This window comes from Columba livia, chromosome 1 (genome assembly GCF_036013475.1).
Source record: "Columba livia isolate bColLiv1 breed racing homer chromosome 1, bColLiv1.pat.W.v2, whole genome shotgun sequence".
Taxonomy (NCBI): Eukaryota; Metazoa; Chordata; class Aves; order Columbiformes; family Columbidae; genus Columba; species Columba livia.
The window spans coordinates 136,538,761-136,551,905 of NC_088602.1; the positions used below are offsets into that span (position 1 = coordinate 136,538,761).

Genomic DNA, 13,145 nt, shown 5'->3' on the forward strand with positions numbered 1-13,145 from the left:
ACTACTACAAAGCGCACTGCAAACACATCTACAAATGGAAGATAATACTTGTTAAAAAACAGCAGAGCAAGACCTCATTCCTAGATACATGGCCATTGAGTTTGCAGAGCCAACGCAAAGTAGTTTGTGGGTTTCAAGCCATCCTGCTGTAAGAGCTGTAACAAGACAAGACGACACCGCATGGCTTCTGCACTCGTCTGAGTTCAAAAGGTTGTTTGTGCTTTTCCAGCTGTATCAATTGGTTAAGTAGACACTGCTGCTGCCTACAAGTATTTTCCCATTGTGTGCTTTTAAATAAAGTTATGCTAGGCATGCTGTACTCCCTTCTCATCTAAAAGTTGGAAGCCACTCACAGGTTTGAGCCCCACACCTACAGGAACTATTTTACTACTTAAAAAAGCAGCATCAATTTTAGCAAGTCTAAAGTCCAGTCCTTGATGCTCCAAGGCAAGGGATACTGAGTCTCAGCCTCTCTACTCTCACAATTTGCTTGCCATATGCCATGTTCACCTTTCCCTTTGCTACCACTGTACCACAAAATCCTGGCAGGTCAGGTTACTGCGCTGTTTGTCTGGCTCTCCTCTAAGCCATATGTTGAAGGCCCCCCTGATGAGGCCCTAGTGTAGCATTTCATCTCCTAGAGACCAAGTGGGCTTTTATCACGACAGAAGCAGAGATGGGAGCAACAGCAAGTCCAAAGGAAACTGGGTTAAAAAGCGTTATGAACTGGCTTTGTACTTCATGGCATTTTCTCACGAAAAACCTCCAACTGAACGGAGCAGAGGTGGTAAGTACCAAGAATTTTAAAAGCCTATAAGCTCTCCCCAGATGTCACTGTGGCCCAAACAGACCAGCAGGCCTGTAACAGAGGCAGTGCAAGCCCTGCCACATTTGACAGCTTTCTGCTTCCCCACGAGATGAAGTTGACTGACATGCTTATGGGTTTGATTTTTGTCGTTCCCCCACAGCTCTGAGGCACGATGAAGTAGCAGCAGGCGGCTGCCAGCAGCACCGTACAGCAGCTGGGTGAGGATGGATGCTCGCAGGGACCCCACGGGCACCCCTGACAGGTTTCCTGCCTTGGGGTCCCCCATGCTCCCTCTTGTCTTTGCACTGATATCTGTGTGTGTAAACACTCCTGCTGTGGTTGCCAAGGGATCAGATAACAGACATGAAGAAACAAAGAGCCTGCAAGGAATCCCAAATGCAACTGTCCTGACGGGAAAAATATTCTATTATCCAGTGCCAGTATTTGCCTTTCAGGGAAAGATAACTCAGTACAAGGTAATGCTATTAAATACACTCCTTGGTACAATCCTGCAGCAAACAGTCATTCTTTTAATGTCTAAAACTAACTCGTTACAACTCTCCTTCTAGAGAAGTGTCTCAGATGTATTAGAAATAACTAGAACTGATGGCAAAAATCTCACCATCATTCACTGCCAATGCAGAAGTTACATACGAAGCAAATAAACAAAACCACTGCCCGACATGTATTTAATCTACCCAGTCTGAAGAATGCAGGGTCTTAAAAATGGACAGTAAGCATTGCCACTACATTAAAAAAACACAGAATACAAGCACTACACAAAAATCAAGGCACTGTGGTTCCTAGATATTTAAATGGATCGTTTTCGCAGCTGTTCCTGTATTTCTGTCCAGTTAGAACTTGAAATATGTAAAACTAGAGTAGTAGCTCCATTTCCTATCTCTAATTCTGCTTATCTGCTGTTCTTCTGTGGAGCAGGTGACTTTAGCCAGTGGTGCAGATTTGCCAAAATGGTTGGACTTCAACCCCAATACACACACTCTGCAAGGACTGCCAATGGCAGGGGAGAGCGGAGTGTACCTGCTGTGCATTGCTGCCTCTGGAAGGACACGTGCCCAGAAAACACCAGGAGTGGCTGGAAATTTCACCATCCACGTTCAGGATGGCATCTTATTCCTGGACACGGAGGCGAGCTTGAACCACATGCTGAACAGCTACCAGTGAGTACTGCTGGCTTCCAACTGCTTTTGCCATAGTTAGTGGGGAGGAAAAAAAAGAAAGCTTTAAAAAAAATTAGGTGGGTACTCCATAACTGACACAGGTCGGGTTTTTTTTTCTACCATAGAAATATGATGTCAGGGTAACAAAAACCAAAACCACAAAATTATTGAATGAGCACACATTGAATCTAAAAGCAGGAGGGTTCGTTGCACCAGAGTGGTAGAGCACAGCAAGCATGGGCACAAAGACTGCAAGCCCAGCGGCACTGGGGCACTGATTCTCCAGGTGGCCATTGGAACAGCGGCATCGACCCTCCTTGCCCCAGTTAGGAACTGGAGCTCTTCTGTCCACAAGGAGAAAGGCAGACTCCCAGTAAAGCCCTGAATCACCTCCACATGACACTGTCTATTTCCACTGATGGTACTTAGTGCAAGTACCTACATTTGATGTCTAATGAACTGGGAATATCTATTAAGCAAATTGCTTCCAAGTCCACATAAGGAAGATGGTGTCTGGTAAATTCAGACCATGCTGCTGTGTTCTACGCAAGCAAGGGGATCAGACTTAGTGCTCACTGAAGTTAAAGGAATGGGAAACGTTCATACATCCAGTAGGAGGAAGTTTTGGACTAAGAGGTAAAATCGAGTGATGCATGTGCATAAGATGACAGACTAAATCCAAACAGCTATCTTCACAAAAACAGAGGGACAGATAAGCAACTCTTAACTGATGCAATTTTGGACTTTCAGGTGTGGGAAGGAAGTTGCCATCACTTATGCTGAAATAATTCTCTCTACTGAAGCAGAAACCCTGGAGGTACAGACACGCCTCTACATTGTGTGCACGATGGCCGAATATCTCCACCTGGATTCCTCCCTACTAACCCTGCTGCAATACGCAGATCTGGCACACACAGGCTTGCAGAGCCTGACCGTACTGGCTGAAGACACCACACACATCGACTTCAGAGTGAACCATTATGTAGGACTCTCCTGGCCTGTGAAGTGTGGAGAGTTTGCCATGCTCCGCGAATTCATCCAGGTCCTGCGACACAATGTTGACTCACATCACCTCTCACAGCTGCTAGGGTATGAAATTGCAGGCTGGAGAATACTTAGGAGAGGCCATTATGAAAGAAGTTCTCCAAGACGACAACGTAGGCGATTAATGATCACGCCAACACCTACATTAAAACCAGTTAGAATTACCCATAGACCAGCTGCAGGAGATGCTTCCAGGCCTTTGTCCTCTACTGTCCCAAGCCACTTACACACACAACTTGCAGTATCACCTACTCAGAGTCTATCATCTTTCTGTGAAGAAAGCATAGTGATTGCAAGTTACAAGATGCACAGTAATATCCATCGTATTAGTCAAGAAATTTTGGTCACCTTAGACACGGACTCAGCATGGGACACACCAGCTAACCCACCAGTATCTATTCTGTTCGCAGACTCTGATTTTCCAGATCTTTCGCCTTCACTGAGGACTGAAACAACACTTCTCTTCACTGAGCTGGAAGTGCTGCCTACCAGAACTTCTGGCATGTCATGGCTGTTCGAGCAGCCGGAGCGTCCTGTGCCTGAGACAGGTTCAGATTTCCTTTCCAGTAAATCAGAAGTATCCACATACCATTTCCTACAGGACATCACTTTAGACACAGACCAGCTTTTCAGGCCCACGTACACTTGGGTAATAAACACCCTTCATGAATGGCCTCACAGCTCAGCAGAGGCATTTCCTTCTAAAGCAGAATTTCATGTAATTTTGCCAGAAGCAATGTCAGCATCAGAAGTGCCAGATCACAGCAACGAGACAAAAAGCCAGTTTCCAGAACTTGAAATGCTTTCTAGTGCATCCCTCTCTCCAGAACCACTCCTTTCACCATTCCCAAAAGCTTCAGTAAGAGATACAATTTTGTCTGACTTCATGTTTCCCATTGATGACACATTTCCACCTGTGCTAGCAAGAAGCAGTCTGAGCCAGGTGTTTGCTAATGACTATGAACAGTTATCTAAAGCTTTTATGACTATCCCACAGACTGACAGGTTTCCATTTGCTGAAGGGAAAAGCAGAGCTTCTTCTGTAACACAGAAAGATGCACAGACCCTCGATCCCAAATTGAATTTCAGTCCTGAAGCCTCAGCCTGCTTTTCTAGCATGTTATTCAGCACTCTCCCTAGTAAAGCTGAAGCATCTTATGAACCAAGTCAGATCATTCTGTCCCATCCTGATACTGCTCCAGTTCTTACTCTGCCAGTAGACTTTTCTATCTTTGACCTGTCTGAGCTATCCAGACCAACACATACACTTCATTCTTCTTACGGCAGCAGCGTGCTCAGAGCAGAGATGCATTCTGCAAGTATTTTATCCAGCGGCACAAAGGAATTGCATTCAGGTGGAGATCTGGGAACAAGGATTTTGCCAAACATCACTGAGCCTACTCCAGAGTCACAAAAACTCTCAGACATCAAGTCGGATGCTGTAGAAGTACCTCTGGTGACTTTATTTAATGCCACTTCTCATCTGTCCAGCAGTATACCGGGTATGTTTAAGATTTGACTTTGCATTCATCCTCTGTCCTGCTCTCAAAGACCAGACAGAATAGTTTGATACAGTTTCTTCTGCAAAAGCACAACTTCACTCAACTAGGGATGTGTCAGCAGCGGTGTTTCTCCTAAAGGAAAGTTAATCTTTTTCACTCACCTTGGTGCAGATAACAGCTCAGCTGAATGTTTTGTCCATCGTACCTAAGGAAACATGTGGAGCCATTGAAAGAGCTTCAAAGGAACACAAGGATGGTCACAAGTCTAGAAAACATGACAAACTGAAATAATTGGTCCAGAAGACTGGGGAAAGATGCAGATTTATGTAAGAGTTTGCTGAAAAGATGAAAGAAGTGTTCTCATTACCCTCTGGGAACTGAAGCAGTACTAATGACCTTCAACAGCACTTAGGATGATTTAAATTAGACATTAGATAAACTTTCTCATAGTAAGGATAATAAAATATTAGAAGAGATGCTTGGGGAACATTGTGGGGGGTTTTAAGAATAGAACAATAAATATTTATCAGAAATTACACAGAAGTACTTGAATACACTACAGAGTAAAGAATTAGACCAGACACGCTTTATGGTCCGACTTCTCCTCCAGCCGTATGAATCTGTGGCTCAGGCTTAAGTATATACTAGACTACAGAGACGGTATGTTCGTAGGACCAGTTGCGTAAACTTGCAGGATTATGTCTTAATCAATTACATCTGTAAAAAGGTACACACGGTAGATCTTACATACTTACTAAGTGCAACATTCAGAGTCAAACTACTCCTTCATTCCAGAGTGACCTGACTGCCCCTATTTTTAATGCAGTGATCTTGTTAATGCCCATCAGAACCATCATCTATGTAAAACTTTACTAAACCTACATTAAGTCTATACTCAAAGCACAAGACTGTAGTCTGAAATATTTAAGTCTGCAATCAGGTGTCCAAGCAAACATCTGTCAAAGTCCACAGACAGACAACGCAGCACTAATAGGATACTGTTATTAACACTCTTGCAAAAACAGGCCACCTAGAGATGCTAAAAAATACCTTTTGGCTCCAGTGAAAGAAGCTTCTTGAGCAAAAGGTTTCCCCATTTTCTAAAGGAGAGGTTGAACTCCAGCTTCCTTCCCATGGTCCTTCCCATCCTGGCAGATGCAGGCAAAACGTTTTCAATCACATGCCATAAAAGCTTTTAAACTACATTCCTATTAACGTAAGATTCCTGTTACATAAATCTAAATGATCTTTCACTGTAAATTGTAATCATCTTCTCATTTTCACAGAGGTGGTTCAGACACGACAGCCACTGCACCAGGATCCAAGCACCTTGCTGTTTCCCACATCTGAAAGACTACAGTCCCTGGAAAGTGCATGGATTCTTCCTCCATCTTCTGTTTCACAAGAGCTTCACAATATAACCCCAGGTAAAAAGAAGTTTACTTCTATGTTCTTACTTCTGAACATAGCTGTCATCAACCTTTCTATGCGTTTTGCAAGTTATCTCTGGTTTACTATACTAGAACCCATGCCGTCCTCAGACGATATTGACCTAAAGATTCCTGTAATTCTGAATTAATCCCTCCCTATTACTTACATTAGATAACATATAAGGAGACAATAAGAACACAACACAATTGTTCTCAGTCTTGCAAATTGGTCCCTATCTGAAAGTGTAGCGAAAACGTAAATGATATCCAGAAATGGTAGGAAGGAACATTTTTGTCACAGGTTGCACGAACTCCCTGCATGTGATCTTCTCCCTTCCTCCTTGAGCCTGCCAGCAAACCTCACCTCACAGTCACAGAGATATTTCCTTTCAAATTTGTCACCACATTTTATCATCCTATGGCTTACTTGGTGTCCACTCATATTCATAGGAGCTCTTTGAACAGGGCAGATGCGCAGCACCCAAAACCATCCTGTCCCAGGCAGAGTGTCTGCCACCTCCAGCAGTGGGGTGGTGCTGAAGCACCCAGTGTTTGCCTGATTGATCTGAAATTGTTATTCATGCTAACTAAACAGAGCTCAATGGTATAAAGAAAAAAAACCACATGCTCATAAAATTCCCAGACAAAACCACCGTGATTAGTGTTGGAAACAGAAGATGAAACAAAAACATGTTTTAATAAAATTACCTCGTACATGAGCTATTTCAGAATCTGATGACAGACAACAGGGCTGAGAACAATTCTTTGCAGAATTAAGAGCTGTTTCTTCAGAAGTTGTGTCTGTTTTCCAAGAGGACACTTCCATGTGGAAATAGAATCATGAGCTTCTGCACTTGGAGGATCTCAACTTGTGCAAGCACACTCCCAGGGGTTCCTGCAAATTTAATGCTGGGAACGAAGGCAAATCAAGGTAATGCCTCTGTCTTTGATAGGTGAAGTATCAAAGTACCAGGCAGTCTCCTGCTGGGCACCTTTGAACCATAATCAAAACTCAGATTTTAGTAGACCACGTAATCATACAAGGAAGTGCTTTGAAGTTTACATAAACTTTCTATAACACAAAATGAAAAAACAAACAAACGAACAAAACAACACAAGCAAGAACTTTGCAATGATCAGAAGGAACACAACCCTTAGTCTTAAAGGATTAGAAATGAGATGTACTTAACTGCCAACATGAAGTAAATGCATCACTTGAGAGGCATGTTGTGATACTTCTGTGTAAAAGCTGATAGAATATTATTGTTTGGAAAGGCACTATACAAGACCTGACTAATATGTTAGACTAGAAGGAGCAGTGTTGTGCATATTTACAACTCTTTGAATACATATATATCTAAACATGCTTAGCAAATGAAGTCAAGATGTGATCAAGGACAACTCTTTACTGCCATCAGCTTAAGCTTCAGTAGAATGGAGTTCTGAGCATCTGCCATTGTCATTCGCAGGTCAGACGCTGTGCAAAGTGATGGGCATGCTGACCATTAAAAAACCAAATGTAATCCACACAGCTGAATGCAGACTAAGAAAGGACAAGAGCTGAAGGGCTTGTTTCTGATTTACTAAATATTAGCAGTTAGCTAACACATAACGTAAAGCAGATTTTTTTTTTTTAAGATAAATTATCTTTTGTTTTCTATATTTTAACTTTGAATTAATCTATTTAAGACTAAAATCTAAACTTGATGCTTTTCAATTGCTTTTGAGATTCTCCTCTCCTTACATGTTGTTCTCTTTAGCCTTGGGTTCGGAAAAAATAGAAATTGAACAAAACAGAGCACATTATTGGATTCTAGATAGTTATCACCCATGTGTTTTCAGTCTAAGTTTCCTAAGGAATAGTATATGATGCCTATTTAAGGATGCTACAAAAACTCTAGATTGCCAACACATTTGCATCTTAATGCAGAGAAAGAATTTTTTTTAAAGCATCAATTTTTTTCTAAAATGATGCTGTAGCTAAGCTGTTGTGCTCAGTTACTCACTTTGTAGGAAAGAATGATTTGCAATGTCCATCACAAAGGGAAAATAATGTAAGAAAAGCAGCAGGGAGTTATTTTGACTCTAAATAAAATGTGTAAGAAGTACCACTTTCAAAAATGAGTCTAGAGGGCAGTATTGGTATTTCTCTTCCGAAATGTGGTAGATGATCAGACAAGGGGCATGGCTGCAAAACTGCATCTCAGTAGGTTCAGACACGACGAAAACTTTTTCACTTGAGGGTAATGCAGCAATGGAACAAGTCACCCTGCAACACTTTAAACCCTTCATCCTCAGAAGTTTTTTAAGAGTCGGTGAGGCAAAGCTGTGATTGATCTCATTTCATCTTGGTTACAGCTCTGCTTTGAGCAGGTTGGCTAGATGACCTCCAGAGGTCCATTCTAATCAACACACTCCATAATCCCATGCGGCTGGTGAGATTTCTTTGCTATCATTCAGTATCAGATAGCTATTTTTTTCCTCATAATTCTTCCCTTTCCTTTTCTCTCTCCTCTCTAAAGGGCAAGCAAACACTTCCCCAAAGGCTGTCCATTCCATTAAATTCCTAACAGCAACTATTGGATGCCTCTTCTTTTTTACTATACCTGCTGACACGTTTTACGATGAGGAAGATGGCAACTCTACTCAGTTATCTCTACAAATCATTCCAGCTGATGGCTCTCCGTCAGGATCACAAAGCTGGCTGCAATTTAACACCTCTCAGCAAATCATGCATGGCTATCCTCTCGATATTGATTTCCAGTATTCGCCTCAGGAGTTTGTGCTGTCTGTCACAGATTCAGGAGGACTGACCACCTGGGAACCCTTCACCATTGAGCTTCTGAAGCCCACCAATGTGCCGTGCCACCTTTACACTGTCAGAACAAAAAACAGCTACTACTCTTTCCTGAGAGACAGGAAAAGGGTTAGTTTGTTTCTAGAGAAGCTCTCCCGCTATTTGAACTCCAGCAGTCCCAAAGACATCATGGTGACAGCTCTCAAACCTGGCTCCACAGTAATCTCATGGTATAACAGTTTGCTGTGTACAAGTGCCAACAAATCTTCCAGCTGGTGCGCAAAAGATAAAATTCAGCAAGCACTAGAGAAATTAAGATTGCCAGGTGGGTATGTCAGTCCACACTTTATCCAAGCAATGCTGCCAGAATACAAAATTGATGTAATTTTCAACATTTCATATAGTGAAGTCTGCTTTCCCACTACAAAGCCATTCAATGAGTCTTTCAACAGTACCGTGCCAATGCTTCAAGACACAAATGACTCCACAATTAGGAAAACCCCATCTGCCTTACTCAGCAGCCTGTGTGCCGCTCCTGGGGTGGTGCTGGTAATACTGGTTTATTGGTTTTGCAAGTATCACAGGAAGATTCCTGGATCACAGTCTGTGATGTTTCAGAGAAACTCCTGGTTAAGCCATGCTGATGTGCAACTGGATGTCCTGAAACCACGCAAAGCAGCTGTACATGAGTGCCGGACTTCGCCTTCACCTCAGCTATGGATACCACCTTCGGCATCACTCCCCTCCCAAGAACGGTACTCTAGGTCAGTAAGATTGCCTCACATCAACTCATCTTTCCAGCTGCCAAAATACCAACTTCCTCCCCCTTATCAAGAGAGTATGACTACCCAGAATGACCAGGGCAATATCCACAGACTTAAGCTATTATCTTTTAAATGATATTAAGAGCAAATCTACAAGAAAACAATCTGTACTAGAATGTACTATCCTTATTACTCAGGGAAATAAAAAAAGTCATAAGCAGTCAGTCATTTCATCATTTTTCAATTTAAAATAGAACACAAGTCACTAAACCTATTCCTGAAGATGAGGCAGTAGCAAACTCAGAACCCTGAAAATAGGTACTAGAACAAAATGTCAAGCAAAGCAGGTAAAGGAATCTATAGATGAAGGGGATATAGTGCAATATGCCTGCACAAGTCAGAACAAGACAATGTTTACCAGACTGACACTGGTGGGAATAACGGGTCACAGCCATTACTGAGTAAAATTAACTCTATTATGACTCCCTGATGCATAAATACACATTTTACATAGAAGAGGGAGAACTGTCAGAAGGACCATCTCAAAACATGATGCTGTCATTGAAAATGCTACAAAACCCTTGAGTCTCTATGTTATCTCGGAATTTAAGTATTTTCAAAAAGGGCATCCAGTAATTGTTCCTGTCTCATGGGTGACACTGTCCTCAATCTTTCAAAACCGTTTTCCATGTTTCTATTAAATACATTATATGTAGCATTTATAAAGGCAACAGTAGCTATCTAACATGAAACTCCTCCTGTTCGTTAATTATGTATGTTGGTTAATTATGCTTTTGAAACAAACAAACAGACAACACATTTTTGACACTACACACTTGCTTTCTTAAAGTAAAACTGGCTGTTCTACCTGCTTCCACTGACGACAGTTAAAGAACTATAGGGAAGAATATGGGGAAAAGAATTTCTAAAGGCTTTTCAAATATTTAAAAATCTTTTCAGTTCAATACATTGATAGAAAATTTAAGCCATAATTTAATTATGGATTAAGCAACTTAATCCATAACTTCCAATTTTAACCTGCAAGCTGTTTTAGAACTAAGAAAATCTTCCTTGAATTTGAAAGCACAGTGTGAAGTAGGACCAAAGTACCACCAGCACTATCACATAGAAAGGAACAGAGCTACACACATGCCCTTTCCAGAACTGTCACAGGACTTTCTTGGAGAAGGCAGGTAGACAGCCAAAGAACTGACATGACAACTCTGGAGACACAGTTTCAACAGTCTTTCTAGGAACAAGAAATCACCAGGTGACTATCCTGGCATGGAGGGTTCTTGCGGACAGGGTACATAGTGGCCACCTATTGCTCTGATGAATTTCTGATTGAGCAAGTAGGTATAGAAACCAAGCCATACACAGGGCAGCCCAACCACCACATACACTGCTCTAGCACAGTAAGTAGGCACTGGAAAGTTGCAAGTCACCCAAAGAACAGCTCTTGCAGGCTAAAGAACACAGGCACAAATGCTCACTCTTACCATAAGGAGACCAGGATGAACTGGGTCCAGTTTGGGTGCAGGCTGTTGAGTTCAGCCCAGGGATAGGTCTGGGAACGGTCCACAACCAGGAGATGAGAACAGATCTCCAGTGGTCCGCTCTGTAGTGCGGATTAATGTTTGCAACAACCAGATGCCAGCATGATCTACCAAGTAGGTCCCTGCAGCCTGTGCTGGCTTGCTTTCTCTCCAAAGCTGAGACTGACACCTCCCAGCAATCCCAACAACAGCACAGCTCAGCCAGTAGTCACAGCATAGAAAGAAAACTGGAACCGCTCACGAGCCACAAGTCTACAAAGAGCTACAGGATCAAAGTATTTGAACGGATTGAATTATATTTGCATGAACATTGTACATGCACAATCCACCTCTAGTTTCAACGTATTTGTGGGAGCAGAGAGCAACAGGCACTAGCTGTGCATGTGAAAATGTTTCTAACATGTTGTATTCTTTTTTGGGGACAGCAGTAGTCTTGTGAATGACAGTAATGACCAGGATTTACTCTTCTTAAGCGAACTGGTAGCACCTGTCTGGGTTTACATTGTTGAGTAACTTTTTGGATAAGCACAAATTCCTCTAGATGACTACTTCAATGCTTTCCAGAAGCCATCCAGCTCTAAAGTTTGATGTAAAGGTCAACAAAGCAGAAGAAATTCACTGCAGTCAATCATCTAGACTTAAGAGCGGCAAAATCTAAATCTAAAGGATTGCTGCAGGAAACATCAGCCCTTGTAGCATCTCATGTCTCAGTAAGACTATTCAAATACTTAGAATACAGGCCAACAGTCAATCACCTTGGAGAATCAGGCCCCATTCATTTAATCACTTACCTGGCAGATGTTCCAGAAGTGGAAAATGTAGTCAGTAAACAAGCTAAACAAATACATATTTTAATAGCAGGTGCAGAATTTTTCTTTTCCTCTAGTAAGGTATTTAATCCCTGTGCATATTTAAGGATTGCAGTTAAATATTAATGGCGTATCAGAAGGTGCAACACAGGCAATTCCCAAGGCACAGGTTAAGCTTTTCAGTTCTACTTCTCTAGATTAGCAACAAATTTCAGAAAACTGACATTTACAGGTTTCCTAGTTTACAGACTTTAAAACTCCTTTAGTAAACAAAATAGCCAGACTGATATACAGTACAATCTCATTAAAAAAACCCACACAAAAAAACCCCAAACCAAAACTACGAAACAAAAAAAACCACTGAAGACCACACACACAAAACCCCAAACCAAACCAACAAAAAAACCTAAACCAAACCAAAACAAAGAAAAAAACAGGAACATAAGAGAAAAAAAATAAATCCATGGTAGTTTTCTCCATCAGAACATTTCAGATGGGCTATCAAGAGATGTGGTGATGCAGGGCATCCTGTTTTTCAATTAGGTAGTGAAAATAAAAGTCTTCAGAATTTAGGACTCAAAAATTATGCATTGCTTCTGTAAAAGCCACATAATGTTGAGTACAATAAAAAATATCATGCAGGTACTCTTTAATCGCTCTGTAAAAACGGTTCTAAAATAATGTTATGGAAAACACATCTACATCACAGTAGCTAAATAATCACCTTGAAACTACACATGGTATTTTAACATAGCTGAAGAAAGGACTCAGCTGCCTACGTAAGCAAAGAATACTTGCATGACATTTGTGTCCAGATCTAGTCACCACAAACTATGGTATTTAAAGTTTCAGGTGAAGAAATGTGAATATATTTAGTTTCAGAGAAGCTCACAGAGATGTGTCTTAAATCAACTTAAACTATAACATATGAAATCTGTGAGATCTTCAGTTGCTTATACAATCTGGAATAATGCAGATCCGAGGAAGGCTGATACACTTGGATAGCTTAGCTATTCATCTTTTCTTTGCACACTCAAGTTGGCCCACTTGGCAGCCAAGGTAAAATGTTAAAAGGGATTAGACCACCCATAGACACTGGGTGAGAGTTCTCCCATTTGAGAATTCTATTCTCCATTACAAGAAAAAGATGCTCTACTCAAGGACACTGAAGACAGATCATGTACTTCATCATTTCACAGCCATCGATACTCAGAATGTCTCCACATGAAATTCAAAAAGCTTAGACCTAAAACC

The 13,145-nt window shown here is 41.5% G+C and overlaps 1 protein-coding gene across 1 annotated transcript; it reads left to right on the forward strand.

Moving 5' to 3' along the window:
• The first annotated feature begins 648 nt into the window (after positions 1-648).
• On the forward strand, positions 649-12,251 carry LOC106145794 (dystroglycan 1). Its single transcript, XM_021293900.2, has 6 exons — positions 649-787; positions 969-1,284; positions 1,748-1,989; positions 2,740-4,535; positions 5,822-5,962; positions 8,488-12,251. Exons 2-6 carry the CDS (start codon positions 1,033-1,035, stop codon positions 9,660-9,662), a joined length of 3,606 nt encoding a protein of 1,201 aa, XP_021149575.2. The 5' UTR covers positions 649-787; positions 969-1,032; the 3' UTR covers positions 9,663-12,251.
• The last annotated feature ends 894 nt before the right edge of the window (positions 12,252-13,145 follow it).